The sequence below is a fragment of the Artibeus jamaicensis genome, unplaced genomic scaffold (genome assembly GCF_021234435.1).
Source record: "Artibeus jamaicensis isolate MK-2021 breed Jamaican fruit bat unplaced genomic scaffold, CSHL_Jam_final contig_851, whole genome shotgun sequence".
Taxonomy (NCBI): Eukaryota; Metazoa; Chordata; class Mammalia; order Chiroptera; family Phyllostomidae; genus Artibeus; species Artibeus jamaicensis.
This window is the reverse complement of record NW_026521986.1, coordinates 15,875,492-15,898,035: the sequence shown is the minus strand read 5'-3', so window position 1 is coordinate 15,898,035 and position 22,544 is coordinate 15,875,492. Positions and strand designations below refer to the sequence as shown.

The 22,544-nt window shown below is 41.1% G+C and overlaps 1 protein-coding gene across 1 annotated transcript in view; it reads left to right on the top strand.

Annotated features, from left to right (window-relative positions):
* The window catches only part of SPTLC2 (serine palmitoyltransferase long chain base subunit 2), a 101,883-nt gene that overhangs the window by 57,044 nt on the left and 22,295 nt on the right, over positions 1-22,544 (top strand). Inside the window, exon 9 of the mRNA XM_053673292.1 lies at positions 621-747. Coding sequence (XP_053529267.1) covers positions 621-747 — 127 coding nt within the window. The remainder of the gene's footprint in view (positions 1-620; positions 748-22,544) is intronic.

Sequence of the window (22,544 nt, the reverse complement as noted above, 5' to 3'; positions counted from 1 at the left end):
AGGGATAGACAACTGACTGTTTTCAAAACCTCATGTCTGACAGACAAGGTCTCTTTATTCTTTATTGCAGGCTGTAGTGTTCTCCTGAAACACCCAGTGAATTTCTGACACATTCACATCACTTTATAAATCTTTATGTGGAGGATATTCAGTGCCTTTAAAGCTGATTTAGAGAACTTTGTTCGTTTGATTTAGGTGTATAAAAATGGGCGTTGCAGGCCCAGGGTAAGATGCAGATGATGTTTTCTATAATGTCGTACTTACAAGTAAACCATTGTATCCAAAAGTAATCCAAACACTTTCTTGTCTAATTCAGCATTGTAGATCTATTTATAACCCTAAATGATACGTTCTCCGTATATAGAGGTCTTCTCCTAAACCGGTGTCTCATCTTTCCACATTGTGGTGTGTTTAAAAAAAAAAAAACCTAAAGTCCTAAGGATGTTGCCATGTGTCTGACGCATTTGCTGACAGCGTGCTCTGACCGCGCTGCCTCTGAGACTGGTGTCCCTGTTCCTGTGCTATCGCAGGGGTGACCTGCGTTCCCTGGTGGGTAGGCGGTGGCGTTGCCAGTGCACGCCGGCTTCGCCTCTAACGACTTGCTTCTGTGAATCCCCCAGGAGCTGATAGACTACCTGCGGACACATTCTCACAGCGCAGTGTACGCCACGTCACTGTCGCCTCCCGTGGTGGAGCAGATCATCACCTCGATGGAGTGCATCATGGGGAAGGATGGCACCACCCGAGGTCAGTCGTTCTTTCCTTGGAACATGTCCTGGGCTTGGGAAATACTTAGCAGCTAAGCACACTCTTTTTCTACAGCTTTTTTCCTAAAATGAGGAGTCGGGTGCCCTAGTCAGCGAGCTGGCAAGTATGTGAGCTCTTGATTGCTGCAGATGTTTTTCAGTGTGTTTGTTATGCGGGCCGTGAGCACAGACGCGTTGAATTTTCTTTTCTGCAGATGATGAGCTTTAACATCACTATCCTACCTACCCTTGTAAGTCACAGGTAATGAGCCTGTAGGGTCTTTCTTGAATTGCACAATTTTACATGAAAGTATGATTCACTATGTAGTGATATTTCAACACCATTATATTTAAAAGCTGCCATTTCCATGCATTAGTGTCCTTGGTGTAATGCCTTTTAAAAGAGTTTGTAATTTAACATGCAGTGGCTAATAAAGGTTATCTTGAATTTGTTTGCTCTGTCTTTGGTGGCATTTGTAGACTAGATGTCCTGACTTAAACACACTAAAATGAGCGATGAAGTGTGCTGTTTGCTTTCCAATAATTGACATTTATCCTCTATCACTAGAGGGCAGTGTTAACTGCAGAAAAAAGGGCACCAGTGGATTTTTCATTTTGTTTTTCACTTTTAAAAGTATTTCTGCTGTGAGTAAGAGACATACATTAATTGCACATTTTGTTTTTTAACGCTTCTAAAATCAATTTTACTCTTATAAAAAGTCTCACATTCTCCGCCTTGAGCTCTCCACTTTTCAGCTAAACAACACCGCATTGGTTTGCATTGAGAAATAAGGAAGAAACAGTACGCCTGGTTTTTATTGATTTAACCCTGTTTACTTCCATCAGAATTTTACTTCAATATTATTTCCAGTTGTGATACATCTTTATTAACTCTAGTGAGAGATTTTTGGAAATAGATTTTAGAAGCATTGATCATTTTCAGTTTCATGAATTGATTCCTGGAGAAAGAAGACATTTCTCTAATGTTTTGAACACAGCATGGAGCCTTGTGGGTAACTGGCTCTGAACAACAGTCACACTGTTACCTTCTCTCCTTCCTGTCCGGCGTCACTAACAACAGTGTGCTTTGATCTGCAGTGCGGCTCTCTGTCCATCTACATAGACAGCACTTAGCGAGTTACTTTGCATGGGTGCATCAACCTCCTTGTCTACACCCTTAAAGAGCAGCACACAGCTTTAGGTGACTGAAAAATTAACTTTAGATCATTTATTTGCCCTACAGCTCTGTGTGACGTATGACCTCTGGATAACTTCTCTGTACTAAATCATGAAACTGAGGTGGTGAGAAATGAAGTATGGTAGTTAGATATAGGCTTTGGGTTAGCACTCATTTTTCTAAGCTTTAGTGGCATGAAACAACAGCCACCTTCTGCTCACAGATTCTTCAGGTCAGGAATTCGGTCAGGGCACAGCAGGGGTGGCTTGTCTTTGCTCCACAGTATCTGGGGCTTGAGTTTAACCCAAGCTGCTGGGTTAGACTCAGATGGCTCCGGGCTGGGGTCATCCGGAGGCTTCTTCACTCACATGTCAGCTGGGCTGGAGTGACTCGAAGGGTAGGCTAGGCGGGGGCTGTGACCAGAACACTTTCACGTGTCTTCCCCATGTGGCACATGCCCCTTGTTACATGATGACTGGAGTGTTTAGAGAACATGCTTCAGACAGCAAGTGTCCCAAAGAACCTGCTGAGTCCCCGTGACCTCTTCTGACCTGTTGTTAGCAAGCAGGTCCCTAAGGCCAGCCCAGATTGCCGGACGTGCATGGGACATCAGACACCACCCCAAGTGGGCAAGTGGGTCAGAGAATTTATGGCCATTTTTTAAATTTGCCACTACCACATTTTTAAAAATCTATTTTTAAAATTACTCCCTAAAACTTTGAATTAGTATGACAAACTTCTGTTGGCTACGCTGATTTTCTTCCAAAATACAGAATAATAAAAATCTAACCAAAAGTAGACACAAATACCATTTCTCATAAAGCCTGCTGCCTGATCTTAATTAATTTGGCCTGACCTATTTTTATTTTAGACTTGAGTGCATTAAGGTAACACTTTTTTATGCGTTCTTTGAGGGCACTCAGGGTGTTGCACTTCCTTCGTATCTTAAATTGTGCCTATTTCAAGACCTTAGAGTCAATAATTGTTTGACTTACTTATTCTCAAAATGATTATCTCTCTTCCCCGAGTGGAATGTAAACATGAAAACAGGGAGTTTTGGCCATCTTGTTCACTCCGTTCCTTCTGTTTAGAACTGTGTATTGCACATAGTGGGCATGCAGTAAACACTTGGCGAATGATTAAGTGAATAATCTCTTGGTGCCTTGGAGAGAGGTGACATAAGACGCTAGTGACCTATGATTCAGTCCATTATTATGTTCTTCGACTCTGGGAAGTTGAGAATGCCATGCACCTAAAGAGGATGAGACCAGCCTTGCAGGATTACCCTTGAATTGAAGCCTCACCTATACTGACCAGTGTGACTTATCAAAAAGTAGACAATATGTTTATGATTAATAACTTGGTTTTTTTAATATAAATGCAGTGTTTGATTTGATGCTGCTACTGATTTTCTCTTAGTGTGAAAGTCTTCATACAGTTGGTGTGATCTTTACTGTCCTAGCCAGGCCCTCTTGTAACCAGAAGCAGCCGCTTGTGAGCCAGCCTTCCGAGCCAGGGAGGCTTTTGCTCCACTCTGACCGGCAGGTTCTGGGTCTCACCGATGATATAGATAAGGAAACTCATCCTGGGAAGAACGTTAAGAGTCAAATTAGGGTACAGCAGCTAAATTTACTTTCTTATGAATGTGACTTACAGATGAACATAAAGCAGGTTGGAGTTGAACTTTAAGTACTTGTTTGTCATTAAATACTTCACTAGATTTTAGGGCCGTCGGTTAACATCTGTTCTCCTCCAAGCAGAGATGTGACCTGTGTCAGGTTGTAGGATTTATGGCCCTGTATGTTCTGTACACAGTGTTCTCTACTGTCCTCTCTCTCTGGGCTCAGCAGGACTTTTCTCCCTTTTCCCCCCAAACCAGAATGAGTGGATCTGAAATAGTCGTTTCATAATAATTATACCATGAGCTATGAAATGTTGTACAACTCTTTCATTTTAAATGAAATGAAAACTAAAATTTGACTTGAGTTCTTAGTGATTAAAAACAGAGAAAAAAGCCTTGACACTTGGAAAACTTTCTTTTGTTTAGCACAAATGTAGTGAAATACTATAATACTGTTTTTCATTAGTTTCTAGTGTTAGGATCAGTTACAGCTAAAGCATGGAAAGTTAAGCTGTGGTTATAAACCAGATGTTAATATCAAAACCCTTGACAATGTAAAAGTAGCCACAAGAAGGCGGGAGATGAGAAAGGGGAAGGAGGCTGAGGAGCAGACAGGCGGGCGTGTCGGTTTCTGTTGTCATACTTGGTGGAGAGTCAGCTAGTAAATGCATGTGTAAGTAACACATTTTGAAGTTAAGAAGCAGTCCTTAAATTTATGAAGTTGTGAAATTAGCCATTAGAAGACTTAAAAATAATATCATCACAAAAATTGGTTGTGATTACTGGAGGCAATGTGAAAAGCAGTAGCATCTGTATTCCATCCAGGGTTGGCGGAACAAGCACAGAGGTATAAGTGTGTTACTCAGCATTGTGGTGCCACCAGAAAAGCCAGAAACAGAACCTGGAGCCACTTTCTGGGACTGGGAATGGAGGTAGCTGGTCGAAGGGGGGAAACTTCTGTTGTTTAGTTAATATTCTCTACTACTAGAATTTTGTTTTACCATGTGGAGATGTTACTTTTGTGATGAAAACTTTTCTATTATTAGATTGCAGAGTCCATTAATAACATATGGAAATAAATCCTGCTTAAAACAAGATTGAAACTAAGGCTTAGACATGCACACAGATAGTATGTAGTTGATTATTTAAAAATGTTTCCCTTTTTGTGGGAAGACATGCTGCTCTTTGGGGACTGGAGTGCAGAGCCTTCAGAGAAGCTGCAGTGTGCAAGGGAAGTTGAGATCTGTGCCTGCTGCTTTGTAAATTCTCCTTTCCCCTTCCTCCCAACCTTTTCCTCATTTCCTCTCCAGTTCCTGTCCTTTTTTTCAAAGACGAGAGAGACATGTGACTAAGAACCAAAGTTAACAATGGGTGGGTGTTGTGCTTGTATCTCTAGTGGACGTACACACTATGTTAGAACAGGCTGGTGGGTGGAAAAAATGAAAACTAGGAAATTCTGACAGATTCACTTAGACGTAAAAATTCTAGTTTTTACTTCACACATCACTAATCCTCGGTCCAGTAATGGAAATGTAGCTGTGAGATCTATTTATGAATCAAGGAAACTGACCAGAGCAACTAAAATTGTGCTTGTCTTTTTCAAAGCTGTGTGTTGACGTATTTTAGTTCTTGCTAAAGCTATAGTTAATAAAGCTATAGTTCTTGCTAAAGCTATAACCAGCTTAGTGTCTGACATTTAGTAGCCTTTCCATAAATTTGCTGAATGAATGAATGAATACACCCATAATCCAGAGATAGTAGAAAATGAGTGGGTTCTTGTAGAGTTGAATATTAAACCAGAATGGCCAAATCATGGAACAAAATAAACTAGATAGCCATTTACTAGATAAATTTTTAAATGATGACAAGTAACTTTTCTATATAGAAAACTGTGCTTTTAGTACTTAGTTTTGAAAGGAACTAGGCCCACTCAGGCAGTGTCAGTTGAGAAGGAAAAAAATACCTGAGCAGATTGAGGTGTAATTACAATTAGGTTTGGCTCATTTGAATTAATTCCTACAATTGACTTGTTAATGAGGTGTTAAATGATCACCTTGAGAAGCCCAGAACTGTCAAAAATAAATTTAGAACTGAAACACTTAAGGGAAAAAAACAAAAAACTCCCAGGATTCCCATGCCAGAGGGGCAGAACTGTTACTGAAAACAGCCTTTTTCGGGGAGGTGGTCAAAAGGAGAATTTCCTGCTTCTCCTCGGGGAGCTGACAGCTTCTAACACCCACTTGTTTTGTTTGGCCGGCGGAATTTGCTTTTGGTTGAGCCCGGGCACCCCTGTCTCTAAGCCCTGTGCTTTCTGAGCCCAGGAATGTTTGGGTTTTACTTTTTTCTTTACTGTTATTTATGTTTTACATAATTTGTTCATCATACTATTAGAAACTCATCTAAGTGAAAAATCAAGTTTTCTAGTGAACAGTTTTATTCTTAGCCACAGTACAGTTTAGCGCTGTATCTGACCCTGAGGGTCAGACTACATTCCCCCATCTTGAAAATATGCGATTACACATTAATCCACCCTGTATCGTGTCAAGCATCTGCTCTCTGTTGTGTGAGGCGTGTGCGGTTAAGGGTGCAGAGTTGGACAGTACATGGTCCTTGCCTGCTGCAGTGGTCGGGTGGGATTCCAGGAAAGGGCTGACCTCAGAGCCACAGGGGAAATCTTCCTTTGCAGCTTCCCCTTTTCCCAGTTTCCTCCTTCCTTCTCCCTGAAAACTTCCTTGCTCGCCCAACCAACCCCCCAAAACCTTACGCTTTCTTAATAAGCCAGCTAATTATTTGAAGCAAACTCAGATATTAATGCTGTTATGTTCCTTACCAGTCTTTTTACCTATGTGGGTTTTTTCTCTAGACGATATGTACTAAATTACTAGCAATCCAAGAAAAAGAATGATTATTCTTTTGTAAAGTAGTCTCTTCGTTATCTAGTTTATAGGACTTTTTAACCAATAGCTTAAGCCTTCTGATAGTAGCAAGAAGTATGAACACTTTACAGACAGAGAAACTTGAGCTTACAAATGCCACAGGTTTTCTGCATATCTTGTCTCTGAATAGAATGTACTTTCCTGAATTCCATCTGCTTCTACTTCTGAGGTTGTGTTAATGATATTCAACATCTTATTTAAAAAGACTGTCATAACCTTATTGTAAAGGTCAGCTTATTTTCCAAAAGACAGCACAGTTCAGTTGTGGGCGACTGGCACTTCTGTGGCGTGGTCTTTCCACCTCTGCCTTCACCGCCGTCTTCTTCTTCCAGGGCCAAATGCTAAGAAAAGCTTCTTGCCACAAGAGTGGCCTCTCCTTTTGTGTCTTCTTCCACAGTCTCTTTGAAGCTGGCTATTGAGATGCCCACAGGAAGCAGGCCGCAAGCTAAATTTGAACAAATGTAGACTTGTTCATTTAGTAAAATATTGTTCTTAATACGAAACATAAATAAGAAGTTTGAGTTCATTCCTCTGGGACAGGAAAGGAGCCCTGAACCAGACGTTTCTCCTTTGGGAGATGTGGTAAGATAAAGAAAGAAGCTAAGCTCTTAACTAAAGTGCTGTATGTCTGGCTATTTTCTGTAAGATTGAAGTGGAATGAATTACCATTGTTCTCTTTTTTTCATAATAAAATTTCTTTTAAATTAAAATATAAAATAAAATAAAAATTTCCCCACAATTTGATATATTCACTTACTGGTCAGCTCAAATATGTGATCATTACTTCAGCTTGTTCTTCTCATCACTTCTAATTTGTGAACTTAATAGCCCAGATGCTGTTTTGTTTGTTGAAAAATTACTTTCTAAACCTTAACATGGTGGAAATTGCATTTTCCCCCCAGAATTATCTCTGAGGACTCTGTCTGGGACCCTTGATCCTAGCCTTTCATCAACTTTGTTGCTGTTTATTGCTTTAAGAATACTAAATATGTATAAACAAGTGACAAACTAGATGGACTCTGTTCTCAACTAAGAACCAGATATCTTGATGGCTTGTCAGATTTGAGAGCTTTCTGAAGAGGATTTTTTTAAATGGTCACCTATGGTTTTTCTAATTATCTAAATATTTGTATCTTCCTCCATTCACTTTGGTAGTGAAGTAAGGTTCAGAAGAACCTCATTAAGGTAGGGTGTCTCCTTTTAACCCGTTCTCAGACTTTGTTCGTGGGCCATTTGCATCAGAGGTGCTTTTAGTATGGTGGTTCCTAGTGTTGCTCACACAGAGGAAAGCTTAAAATGTAGTAATAATGCTGATGTCAGGGCCCCTGTGCAGACCCAGTGAACTTCGGGACTTGAGACCCTGGCCGGTGTTATTTAAAAGCCCCCCAGATGACTTACTGCTGCAGGGCTTGTCTACCAGACCACTGAGTCTTGGTGGACAAGGCCCTGGTAAATGCATTTTAAAGAAAAACTTAGTTAATAATCAAACTGACTTAAGAGATTTAAGAGTTGTCTTGGTTTTTGTTTTTGTTTTTTTTAGTTTGATTACATCAAAGAGAATCGAAAGCAACTCTACTGATTGGTGGTAATTGGGGGAAGAAAAGGAACTCTGAAGGCAAGATGTATAAACTTTTTGAAAAAAGAAATGAGGGAAATGTGTTCAGGAACAGGACATTGGTGGTAAAACCACGGTGCCAACTGTCATTGTTTTGGAAATGTAAAAGCCTTAATGCTTCCCTCTAGAGTTGGTGGTCCTTGCTGAATGAGTCTGAGGCACACAGCTCAAAACCAACTGCGGGGGCGGAGAGGAGGAGAGCACGTCTCCAGAGACCTGTAGTCAGACTTCTAAGGGCTGGTTGGGATTACTTTTATTTTACTTTTTTTATAGACTGTTAATTACCCAGAATCACAAATTTTCTAGAACATAACCTACAAATGGCCTTGCCCAGTATAAACTTAAAAAAATTTTTTCAGTACTAATTATTTTGTGAAACTATAGCCTTGCTAGAGAGATTTATCTCTAAAACTATTAGTTGACTTCCAAGCCCAGCCTTTATTACCTTCTTTGCTAATAACCTTCTTCATCTGCAGGTGGATGCTTCATCACAGGACACGTATTTCCTCATCCCGTTAGTTCTGTCTAAAGCACCCTGTGCTATGTTTCAGCCCAGAAGGAGGATAGGAGGATAATCTTTGAACAAGTGAAGACTTTCTGTCCTGGCTGTGAGCTGGCAGCCTTTAAAACTCAGTTCCTTAATTTTTCAAAGATACTTGGCCTTCTTCCGTTTGTTTAAGAACCTCTGTTTCTGGCTGTGCATTAGCAACCATTCTTTTAAACTCTTAATGATATTGAATCAACAACTTTAAGCTGTGGCCCCTGCTGCCTGTCTCACATCCTGTGGCCTTCTTCAGGAAATCCTAGTTTTTGGCATTGAAACTAATTAAAGGATTAAGCTACTACGAAGGAGGGTGCTTGTGAGAGGAATTTGCTGTGCAGTGCTCCGTGTTAACAAAGGCTGCCCTAGTTGCAGAGGAGAGAACAATAGTGATGTGGGAGGGTAAATTGACATACTTGGATGCCTTCTTGTACAGAGGTAAGAACCAAGGGATGCTTTAAAACAGTATCCCTAGGGTAGGCACAGGAATCTGCTTTGATGTTCATTAGCTTGACAGTTGCCCAAGCCACGCACTTTATTTCATTTTTTTAAACATTTGATTGATTGGGGAAGTGGGGGAGGTAGAGAAACACAATGTGCAAGAGAAACATTGATACAGCTGGGGACCTGGCCCACAACCCAGGCATGTGTCCTGACCAGGAATCGAACCTGTAATCTCTCAGTTTACAGGCTGGTGCTCAACCCACTGAGCTACACCAGCCAGGGCACTGAGCACTTTCCTATTTGTCCCCACTGTAGTGAAATAAGAGCTGTCTCTAAGAGATGGTAAATATAGTTCCTGTTCATTTTGCTTCAGTGTTATAAAGGTATCCAACTCTTGCTGCCTGGAAGTCTCTTAGAAATAACACTTTTAACAATACAGTTCACTGAAGCACAAACATTTTTAGTGCCATTTAGCTGGTACTTAAGGGGACCATGTTGTTAAAATCAGTCTGCTGTGTCTCTTGACTGATATTTCCTCTGTTTTTGTTTTAGGTAACATGTTTAGATAAGGTCCTTATACCGTAATCCTTCTGTCTCTGAGAGCATATGAAAAACCTGAACAGATAAATCCAAATTCCAACATAGTGTGGTTTTAAAAATAACTTCGCTGATGTTTTCTCATATCCCTGCGCCACTCTCTCTTCTCCTACACTAACCACTTCAGTCCCATCTGCTACTTCAAGGTATTTTTAGATACAGTGATCTTAATTTCAGTCTACATTTCTCCAGGTGTTCAGGTAGAAGTTAAAGAACAAGGACAACCTTGTTGATTTGCGTGTTTATTGGCATTATTTGTCCCTCTTTCTTTTCCCTTTCCAGTGGGCCATGAGGTTTTACTCTTTATGATACATCCTATCTGGATACTTGTGACACATGTATAATTTATTGATCTAGAAAGTACTGTGATGAGAATTGAGAGTACTGCCTTCTCCCCCTATGTTACAGCTGGTCAAAGAAAGTGGCCACTTGATACAGGGTGCAACCAAGAGGGGGGGCCCAAAAAAGGGATTTGGAATGGTGTTCAGAACTCAAGGTGTATAGGAATTATTGGAGAGACATATAAGATGTCCTCCCCCCTCCCCCCCCCACAGGTGTGAGTTGGGGGAAGGGACACATGGAGCAGGAACATGCAGGGCTGTTTTGTACAGCCACAGCCTTGCAGCTAATCCATGGCATGGTCATTTAACATGTCTATAGCCTTTGGCAGGTCACTTGGATATGTTATATGGCTGTGGCCAGGCTTGGAGCCTGGGTGATGAAGTCACTCCCCCCCCCCAAGATGTAACTGGGGTGCAGGTCCTTCGAGTTACAGCGCCTGCATGGGAGCTTGGGGCCATGCCTGCCCAGACTCACAATGGCAGCCCAGTAAATTTGCAATGATGTGGAAATGCTGGCAGGTGTAACTGATCGTGGGAGGAGTCTGAAGTAGGGGTACAGGGGAAGATTGGTGCGGGGATTTAAACCCAGACATGGCAGCCATTGAAAGGGAGAGCCACGGGATTTTGGGCAGAGTGAGGACCCCCTCTTGCGGTGGGGAGAACCATGCGGCTTTGCCAGAATGGGGACCCGTGCAGCCAGGTGAAGAAGAAAGCCATGCACTTTTGGCAGAGTGCAGACCCCTGCAGCTTTGGTAGAAGTGGCCTGGGAAGCAGGAGAGACTTTGCCTGGAAAATTGGATACAAAGAACTCTTGCCAGTGGACCGTGAGAAGGTGCCACATGACTTTGGATTAATTGGAGATCCTGCCTGGACAGCGACACAGCCGACAGTGCTAGCAACCTGGAAACGTGGACGTGTGCTCTCTTCCTGATTTACGGTACCCTGAATTAGGGTAGGGGGAGAAGGGAGCGCTGTGTGCGTAGGTGGATATCCTAAAGGACTTTGATGTTTTAATGAAGATGTTAGGTTACTACTTAGGCCTGTTTAGCGTTAAATAAACATTTCCTTTCCTTTTCACAAATCTCTGGCATTGAGAGATGTCTTTCCAATTGGCGACTGACGATTGGGCCCAGTAGGTGGTCCGGGTGGTATTAGTATACCATCCTCTGGAGTCCGGCCCCATGTATCTCTTCAGTAACAATTTTTGGTGACCCTGGGTGGGCCAAATATTGCCCCCACCTTGGACCTCTGTTCTGTAACACACTGATGATTAAGAAAGCTGAGTGAGCTGCTAATTCTTTCACAAAGAAGATGTGATGACTTAGTTAAGGTCCCTGCTCTGCCCAGCTCACACACTAAGATATCATCTAAATGTTATATACAGATGAAAAAATACGTTCTGGAGTAGGAGTTCCTTCGTGGTTTAACCTTGTTAGTTGTCAATATATTTCTGTAGGCATGAAATCAACTTCAGTGCCTGTATACTCATAAGATTCATACGATAAGCAGAAATTATTAAAATGTTAACAAGTACCAAATGTTCGCCACTACTTAGAGAAGGGTGTTTTCTTTCCCATTTATAAATTTTTACCTTTACTTATTATTCAGTTTTTAACTTAGCACACTCTGTTCTTAGAGGAATGTACATAAGTCATGGCTGCAAGGTTTTTTTGTTCTGGATGTTTGCACAGTGTGTGATTTTGAGTGATGTGTGCCATTTAACGTTTGCTAAAACCACTCCGTCAATGACAGGGTGCTTGCTCTCTTCCCTGAAGACCTGGAGTTTATGGGGAGTTCACATAAGCATGAAATTCCAGAAACAGTGGGGCTACAGTGGACATGTAAGACATTCTGGACAGAGGAGAAAACGGGCGAGGGGTGTGGCGGGGGGGCTGGTAGTGAGGGTTCTTAGATTTCAGAAGTGGGAATGGGCAGTTCACAGGTAATTGGGAAGAGCTAAATACGCCTGACGGTCAAATCTGTGCCAGGCCACTCAGAAGCGATGTGGTGCAGGGGACACCTAGCTAGCAGGCCCCTGTCTGAAGCCCTCTGTTTACCACACTTAATTCAAATTAGGGTGAGGCAAACATCTTAAGATTTTCTTACTAAAGCAGGTTTTTCTGTCTGAATCTCTTGGGCAGGAAAGGGGTGGGGGTCAAAGGTTCCTTCTGAGTACTGTTTCTTACAGGGTCGGGGTCAAATTTAGTGCATTAAGTAAACATCTTAAAATCAGTATCTCAGAAAGGCAGCTTACAGGTGACAAAACTTCAGTTTCTGTCCTGACCACCGTGGCTTAGTACTTTGGGCATCATCCTGCAAAGCAAAAGGTTGGGGTTCAGTTCCTCGTCAGGGCACGTGGTTGGGGCGTACAAGAGGCTTTTTCTCACACACATGCTTTTCTCCCTCTCTTTCTCCCTTCCTTCCCCTCTCTCTCTAAAAATAAATAAAATCTTTAAAGAAAAACACTTTGGTTTCCTTCAGTCCTGCTTTAGAAACGTTAAATTTAAAAAAAGTTTCACATTCCCAGAGGTAAGTTGGTAGATTGCTCCATATTTCATCAATCCATTCATTTAGCCCTCAGCATTAGTCAGTTCAGTTAAACTGTTGAATCTTATTTCAGCAGGCAGTGATGCAGGTGGGCTCCCAAAGAGAGGCCTGTACTGTGTAAGAAGCAGTGAGGTTTATAGTAAGAGCTGTGTCTATGAAAACAAAGGAAAAATAGTTCACTGTCTGAGCAAATTATAAACCAGTTTCTAAGGCTGTCAGTGGAGAATTCTAGATGTCAGGCACCAAGCTGCTTTTGCTGGAATGAATGCAAGTGGTGACAACCCCATAGATCCTCCTGGTCTGCAGTTCGAATGTCTCTGATGATGTCATCAGGTGCTCAGGGAACCTGGCTTACCCAGCACTAGTCACTGGGATTATTTAAGCCTAAACTATGACGGTTTCTCTGAAGTTTATGTCGTGTCATCTAGCTGCAGTTTTTCATTGTAAGGCTCAGGAAAAAAACATTTTATCAATAATTCCAAGTTAGCCCTGGGTGACTGAGCTGGTTGGAGCATTATCCTGTACACCAAACAGGTTGCATTTTGCTCCCCGGTCAGGGGACATACATAGGGTGCAGATTCAATCCCCAGTCAGAGTGTGTAGAAGAGGCAACCAGGCGATGTCTCTCCTCTCTCTCCACCCGCACCTTCTATAATCAATAAACACATCCTCTAGTGAGAATTAGAAAGAAAAAAAAACACAAGTAACTAAACTAGAATTTGGTATCCACAACTGTGTATTATAGTTTCTGTTGAAACATAATTTCTTCTAAAATCATGCTCATTTTATCAAAGATAGCCAAATTTAGTGCATTAAGTATAGTTTTAATAAATCTGGCTTGATTATTTGCATAAATATAACAATGGGTTATATAAGCTGTATTAAATCTGCTTTGTTGGAATTTCATAGAGGATCTCCAGATTGAACTCTTACAGCTAAGAAGCCAAGCCACATCAGACTGTGCCTGCAAAATGTCTAGATTTGGGTGAATTCCTCAGGTTCTTGAGGTCCCCCCAAATGTCTGGAAGTTCTTTACTGTCTCCTAGGAAGGTAACCTTAGCTCCTTGCCTGGAAATACTGCTATGAACAATGCAAGCAAGGTACCAAGCTGTTTTTTTCAAGGGGCTTATATTGGCTTCCAAAGTCAGTCTTAATTCCTTAAATATTTCAAACATGATGTTCCAGTCAAAGCCTTTATAACAATACCAGTTTCCAATGTGTCCTCTTATGAAGAGGAAAGATTATTATCGAATTCATGCAAATAACCATACTGCCATGAAAATAACAATACTCAGTACAGGTTTCCAAATTCTGAAGGGATGATGTAAAGAGAAAGATGTTTTAATACTGCTTACAAAGGTAGAGTTTACCAAATTGCTTTGAGAAAATGTGTTTCCTTACATCTGGGAAACAAAAGATTTCTTAAAAATCAGTATTTCAAATAGTTATAAAAACTATAATCATCCTTAGTTTATTCAGTTTCATAGAATCCTGATCATTTGCCAACATTTTATTGAACTAGTTATTCCTTAGAGTTCTATAAATCTTCATCTACTTTGAAGGTATGATCTGAGCACTGGCTACTCAAATAGATGAGTTCTATTAGAACATCTCCCCTCGCTCCAGTGTTTAATAGTGTGCAAGAGCAACAAGAGAGGGAAATTACCAGTGAGAGGGCTCTCAGCTTGGAAATTCTCCATAAATTGGGTGCTAACAAAAATAAGTGACAAATATCTAAGTTGACACCTGTCATTATGGTGCGTGAAGTGTTCCATGTTATTCCTGCATTTTATCCCCATGTCCATCTTCTAGCACCCCATATAAGGCCGATGTGTTACCATGTTAATTCTCCCTGAGGTATTTTTCTGTCAAAAACAAAATAAGGCATTCTGTTACTGTTTCTTTCTACCCCTTCCCCTGGGTTTTAAGATCCATCCGAGTGTTGAATGTAACCAATTACCTCCTCCCCCAGACTTTCTACCAGTGAGAATTGCCCTCACAGAACAGGATACTCTTGGGCAGGAGCTCTTTATCCCGCCTTGAGCACCGATGGGGTACTCCATGCTGTCTTCTCTTTCTGCTGTTTACTTTAGGTTCTGACAAACAGTTTTGATGTGTTTGCAAGTAACAGAGCTATCATCACACAAATAAGGAATAGGTATGCCAGGTGTTCAGGTGCACATTTTATGACTCCCGGAGGCTTTTTCAAGGAAGGACATAGCTAGTAACGATCATCAAGAAACAGGATCACCCCCTGGCTGGTGTGGTTCAGTTGGTTGGAGCTGTTGTCTCGTGGATCAAATGGTCGCAAGTTCAATTTCTGGTCAGGTTACATGCCTGGGTTGTGGGTTTGATTTTGGTTGGGATGCATATGAGAAAGCAACCAGTAGAAGTTTCTCTTTCATCTCCATGTTTCTCTCTCACACTCTCCCTTCCTCTTTCTCTAAAGGCAATGAAAAAAATGTCCTTGGATGAGGATATAAAAGAAAAGAAACAGGATTACTCAGTTAAGTAAGGCCCTTGTTGATGTATAACACATCATAGATGTCACTGCAGCCTGGGCACATTAATCAGTAATTCTAAGAAGAGTAATTAGAAGAAATAGTGGTATTGCCAGAAGTACTCCCAAGATCTCAGTGTTCCGATTCCATTTGCTCATATGCAAAGAAATGCCCAAGCAGGAGTTTGTAGTATAGAAAGAAAAATAGTTCAATATTGAATTGGCCAATCCATAGACAGGGAGCTAAATGCTTAAGACCCAACTTCCTCCTGGTGTGTAGGTTACAAACTATGTAAGGCAAAATCATAAGACGCTGGGTTAGGGGTTCAGGATTGTGCTGTTTGCTGATTGGTTGGAGATGAGGTAAGGTAGTAAATCATGCCTTCAGATCTTGAGGGCAGCTTTGAGGTCTTTCCCCTTCTTCCTGTGTCAGGTCCCACGTAGCCAGGGGTCATTCCACTCTAGGGGTGAGGAGCTGAAGCATCACTTAGATCAAGGTGTTATCTTTAGCCTACCATTGGTCCAGACGTGGGACCTCTAGTCAGGTCCAGCCCACTGTCTTCTGCAGCCTGTGGCGTTGCTGATTATCAAGGGAAAGGCTTGGTCTCCAAGGGGTATATAATAGAAGAGGGATGTGATTTCTGCAGCCAGGATTTAAAACAAAGTTTCATCAAAGTCATAAAGACCCTGGTTTCAGAAACATGCCATGGCTGTATGGGATTCAGGAGACGCAGCTCCTCTACCCCTTTCTGAAAGTACGTCTCCATAGGGGTTACGCTTGGACACATTTCCATAGAGACCCTGTGTATGTCTAGATGATGCAGCCTGTGTACATAGAATCTCTGCATTTCTGAGCCCAAAACAGTAATTTAAATTAAAGTAGGCCACAATAAGGCATTGCTTGGGAAAGTTCACTTTTGACAGATGAGTGCTGCTTTTGGTTTGTTCTTCTATGTGTTTAAAATGATTGCAAGCACACAGTCTTAGTACTGTACATTTTTGCTTATTCTTCAATTTTGCATGTTACACATATCTTTGGTGCTCTGAACAGATTATGGCACATTCGTAATCATAATCCATCTCTGCAGCTAAAAGTGTCTGTCAGTTGTCTCCCCTCAGTGGAACTGGGACATATGGATTTATGCCCAAAATAAACATTAGCACTAAAATAAACCTGTGTTTAAAATAATAAAGTACTGCTGTACTTCCCTCTTCCCCAATCTGCACAGTGAATTGACACTGTGGTGTTAAAATTACTTTATTAGCAGATAAAGAGCTGTGTCCATTCGATTTGTACTTTTTGTTTTTTAAGGTATATTTCTTTATTTGATATCTGATCTTTAAATCATCTAGCATCTCCTGTATTTGGTTTGGCTTTTTATTGGTTTCAGTTATATTGAGTCAGAAAAAATGTTTTGATATTCTTCTAAGTTATTCTGGCTGGTCTAAGGATTAAACTGAGAAACTAACAGGAGAAAGTCAATTTTAATTACATGTATACTTATGCGGCATCCACATAAACATGACAGATTCCCAAGGCAGTCAGGTAAAATAAGGCTGATATGCCATTTTGGGCTAAGCAGAAAGGAGTAGGGGTTAGGGACTTCAAAGGGAAGGAAGGCAGGTTACAGGAAGATGAAAAGAGCAAATGTTCGGTAAACAGCGTTTGCTGGATCATACGGGAAACAGTGGGACACAGAGGAGGGATTTTAACAAACGGCCTTTTGCTGGGTTACTCCCTGTCTCCTACACCTAGTGTATACCATACAGCTGACCCTCGAACAATGTGGGGATTACACAACCCCCACGCGGTCAAAAATTCACATACAACTTTTGACTCCCCCAAAACTTTATTAGTAGGATACTATTGACTGGAAGTGTTATGATAACAAAAAATAGTCATTACATATTTGGTATGTCTTGTATTATATACTATATTTCTACAGTAAAGTCAACTAGAGAAACATTATAAAGAAAATCATGAAGAGGAGAAAATACATTTACAGTACTATACATATTTATTGAAAAACTTCTGCATACAAGTGGACCCACACAGTTCAAACTGGCATTGTTCAAGGGTCAGCTGTAGTTCTCTATGGTGATTGTTCTCTGTCTAAAGTAGGTCCTGCTATCTAAGTTATTCTGGAGACTAGGACTTCTGATCGTGATGGAGGCATAGGTAAACACAGCTTGCCTCCTCACACAACCTCTTCAAAACTACAGCTAAACTACAGAACAGCCATCACTCAGAACTGTCAGAAATGGAGTTGAATGGATGTCTGACAATTATGGAACTAAAGAAACTACATCCATCCAGGCTGGTAGGCGGGATAGAGGTACAGGCTGGTCCCCACATGTGGTGGATAAAAATTCGGGAGGAATGTATCAGGAGCAAGGAGTCCCAGCCCCACACCAGGACCCCAGCCCAGGGTTCCAACACCAGGAAGGTAAGCCTCTATAACTTCTGGCTGAAAAAAACAGTGGGGTTTGAGTTGGTGAAAGGAACTACTGGAGTCCCAAGAAGTGCCTCTTAAAGGGCCACACACAGACTTACTCAGATTTATTCCTTCTGAGCTCCAGCACTAGGGTAGCAGACTGAAAGGCACCAGTGGCACACCAGGAGGAACTGAAGTGTATGGCATCAGGGCAAGAGCTGGGGGATAGCTTTCTCCCACACAGAAAGGTGGGCAATGTATATTGTTGCTTTTCTGAGCCCTCCCCCAACAGAGCCACAGAAGGGACAGGTGGGGGCCATATCTGAGATTCCATCAGCTTGTCTCACACACTTTTACTCTGTCCTGGAGCATCCCTGAGACTTCATCCCACCCAAGCTGTTTGCAGTGGATTTTCCATATGAATGGCTGGTGTTGGTGAGCAACCCCCTGACCACCAGCCCCAGTACCTCTGGCTAAGTGACCCCAGGCCTGGCCCTAGCAGCAGCCAGGTTTTGGGTCACAGTTTGGCTTCACCTGGGAACCTCCAAGCCCAGTACAAGTAGGAGCCATCTGCAAATTGCTTTATAACTCAGGCTAGGTGGCCCCAGGTAGAACACAGGTGGTGGCTGACCCTGTCCTGAACTACCTGTGTAAGACCAGAGCCTGGGCACCCAGTGGAGAGCTGTAGACCACGTTGGAATACCACCACCCTGCCCCTGCACAGCTGATCCTCTACAGACAGCGGAGGTTGGTGGTCGGTGGTCACAGCCAATCCTTGCAGCTTAGTGGCCTGGGTAAATCTCTCCCATTGACCTGCCAACAGCTGTCAAGGTCAACCACAAGAGGAGGGTGTTCTCATTACACATGGGAGGTACACCTTGAGTACCTATCTTGGGTGATTAGGGGAGGCTGTGCCACTGGACCCTAGATAACACCTACTACATTAGGCCATGCTGCCACGACAGAGAGTCAAAGCAGCTCTACCTGAAACATAGAAACAAACACAGGGAGGCTGCCATAGTGAGGAGGCAAAGAAACATGGCCCAAATGAAAGGGCAGATCAAAGCTCCAGAAAAAGAGCTAAACAACATGGAGATGAGTAATATATCAGATGCAGAGTTCAAAACACTGGTTATAAGGATGCTCAAGAAACTTAGTAAGTATTTCAACAGTATAATAAAGAACCATGCAGAAAGTAAGGATATACTAATTGAAATAAAGAATTTACAGTGAATCTACAGTAGAATGAATGAAGCCAAGAAGCAAAGCAGTAATTTGGAACATAAAGAAACAAAACAACAAGGCAAAAAAGAATCCAAAAACCAAGAATAGTGTAGGAAGCCTCTGGGACAACTTCAAACATTGCAACATTTGCATCATAGGGGTGCTAGAACGGAGAAGAGAAAGAGCAGAAATTGGAAATCTATTTGAAAAAATAATGAAAGAAAACTTCCCCAATCTGGCACAAGAAATAAACATCCAAATCCAGGAATCACAGAGAGTCCCTAACAAGATGGATGCATCAGGCCCAAACCAGGGCACATCATAATTAAAATGCCAAATTGTTAAAGATAAAGAGAGAATCTTAAAAACAGCAAGAGAATAGCAGTTAGTTACTTACAAGGGAGTTACCATAAGACTGTGAGCTGATTTCTCGAAAGAAACTTAGTAAGCTAGAAGAGGCTGGTAAGAATAATTCAAAGTCGTAAAAAGCAGGGACCTATATCAAAGATTGCTCTACCCAGCAAAGCTATCATTTAGAATGGAAGGGCAGATAAAGAGCTTCCCAGACAAGAAAAAACTAAAGGAGTTCATCATCACCAAACCATTCTTATATGAAATGTTCAGTGGATTATTTAAGAAAAAGAAGGTCACAACTGTGCATAATAAAATGGCAATAAACACATAACTATCAACAACTGAATCTAAAAACTGAACTAAATGAACAAGAACAGAGACAGAATCATGGATCATGGATATGGAGAGCATTTTGATGGTTGCAAAACGGGAGTTTGGGGTAATGGGTAAAGAGGTGGGGGGATTAAGAAGTACGAATTGGTAGAAGCAGAATAGCCATGGGGATGTAAAGTACAGTATAGGAAATGGAGTAGCCAAAGAATTTATATGCATGACCCATGGACATGAACAAAGGGGTGGGGATTGCCCAGGGAGTGGAGGGTGCTATATGAGGCGGGCCAACAGCGGAAAAATTGGGACAACTGTAACAGCATAATCAAAATATAATTTAAAAGAAAAAGTAAATGAGCACATGAAACCAAAAAAAATTAAAATTCGTTTAGACACTAGGGGGAAGGTCAGAGGTTCTGCATGAACCCTTTGTTTCTGAAAATAATCAGCCTTAAATAATCTTCGTGCCAGAGAGACACATCTCGGGGTGGCCGATTTTGCGCCATCACAGCCACAGTAAAAGTTTCATTTATTCAGCAGTCGTTTTTTGACTGTTTACTGTGCACCAGCCATGAAACATGACATAGTTTCTTCAGCGCTTCTTAAGGTGAAGCATTTGATTTTTTTCAATTCTCAAAATGATATTTTCTTAGTATTTTTTAATTAATACCTCTTACCTACTTTGTGTTTTACTAATTTTATTCTCTCTTGGTGTCTGATTAGGTCTTAGAGTTAGAAAAGTTAGTTGGCATGCTTTTTCTATTTTTGCTGAAGATCTTTAATGTGTCCATAACAGACAAAGTATATGTGTTCACCTATTCCTGGCTTTTTCCAATTTGAAGATAGAAGTATAATGTCTTAAATAAAATAATATAAAATATCTTACAGATGTCAGTTAAAATGCGTTTTTTAAATACCATGCGTCGGGCATTTCATAAGCACTTTCTGTGCATTATCTCATTTAATTTTTAAAGCAACCTATGAAGTAGATGTAATCATAATCATCGTTGCCATTTTGCAGATGAGGAAACTGGGGCTCAGAAAGGTCAAGTCTCAGCCAGAGTCATACTGTTGGTAGATGCCTTCAGAAGCATATATACCACCAAAGAACCAAACCAAAGTCACGAGTGAAATTTAGGAAGATAGTGGGATTATTTGTCCCTCTCTTCCTCAGACCTGCTTTTACTGCTTTGATGTATTACATCCAAATGGCTGTTTGATGCTTTCAGATTTCACACCTATTCCACATCATTAGGTGAGAGAATCACTTCAGCCCTGGGAGAGGCAAGGTTCTGTCTCTGGTACAGTAAGGAGTGGTTTTCAGAAAAGGAGGGTCTGCCTGCCATCCTGAATACTCAGATTTATTTGCAAAGGTAATTTGCCTCACCCGAATGGTAATTAGTTGATATGGTGGTAGCGATAGTTTAAATTGGTGAATTAGGGGAAACTGGTTAAAATTAGCTTTGAAATTGGTGATATGGCGGAAGGTAAAATGTCTGGGGCATATTTATGAATGGTAAGTGAGAGAGTTGGAGAATGATTATAGGTTAGTAACGTCAGCTGTGCCCTAAGTTACGTCAGGTAACAGTGTGCCGAAGCCTCAGGGGTGTATGGTTCAGTGGGTGGGTGTCACCCCTTCACTGGGCGGCACCTAGAGGTCGCCGGTTCCGTTCCAGGCCAGAGTGTGTGCGAGAGGCAGCCTGTCACCGGCATCTCTCTCCCTCCTTTTCCCTCCAAGGATGGATAAAACCCTTTTTAAAAGTGTGTGCTAAAGAATTCAAAAATGAAAAACTAGAAACAATAAAGGAAAGAAGGATAGTTTTATTTCATCTTTGAAAGCTCAGGCTAAGCCACAGGATTCGAACGTGTAGTGTTGTGTGGAAGATGATATGAATGGCATAATTTTAAGCAAAAAATACATGAATGGAGGGAAATAGTAATAGTGGACATTTATTTTATTTGCTCTCTACTGAGCACAGTTTTAAGTGCTTTTTATTAAATTCTCAGAAAAAATATTACACATAATTCTCCCTCTTTTACAAAGTAAAGTAGCTGAGACATTAGGTTGCTTACCCAAGGCCATGAATTGAACCTGGGTGTCCAGTGCCAGAAGGCTCTTTGTGGATGAGATATCAATTTATTGTCTTAATGTAATGAATATAGGTAATTCTGCTTTGGAATTTAAGTTAGTTTGAAAATGTAAAAGGGTTTTTCATGTTCGCAGAATATTTCAACTTGAATGTCTTGAATTTATGGGGGAAGCAGTAGGGAGAAAAAGAACAGTGTTTGACCCCAGAGTTTGTAGTTCGTTTTGAGGGCACAGGGCCACACATGAAAGCCGTAAGAACAGAAGCAGGAAACTATAAACAAAGGCAAATTAATGAAGTGCAGAGTAAAGGCATGTCTTACAGTGTGCCAGGAATTTTCCCATAACCTATTTTTGTGACTTCTGTCCTTCATCTTTTATGGTGCTCTTGGTTCTTTTGGAGTGTCTGAAGATCAGAAGTACATAAACATTAGTAGAAAAATTTTTAAATGAAAATGTAGAACAAATTGCTTACATTTATTGATTTTTGTGATTTTCATCTAAACTGCAGAAAAATTGTCCAGAGAAATTTTCATTAAAGTTGTATCTTCACCACCCAAGTAATGGTAGAGAAAGACTTAAAGTTTTCAGAGAAGTATCTGTTTTTTTTCCTCAGCATGTATCCCATAAGTCTTATGTTTTACATAGAAAAAAAAGTGATTCTGGGATAAATTATATTACATTTAAAAATATTGCTTTAAACCTGACATACGGGCTGGAAAGATTGGGGTGAAATGGGGACCACTTGCTGATAGGTGCTCATTTTGGGGGGATGATGAAAATGTTCCGAATTTATTATGATGGTTGCACAATCATTCAGTATACTAAGAAACTTTGAATTGTAAACTTTAAAAGGGTAAATTGTGTAGTATGAATTATATTTCAGTGTTACAAAACAGCCTCTAATGAGTGAATGTTGTGATAAAATACACATAACGTAAAATTTACCATTTTAGCCAACTTTATGTCTACAATTCATTGGCATTCCGTTCTTTTTACAGTGTTTGCGACCATCACCACTATCCCTCTCCAGAACTTTTTCATCATTCC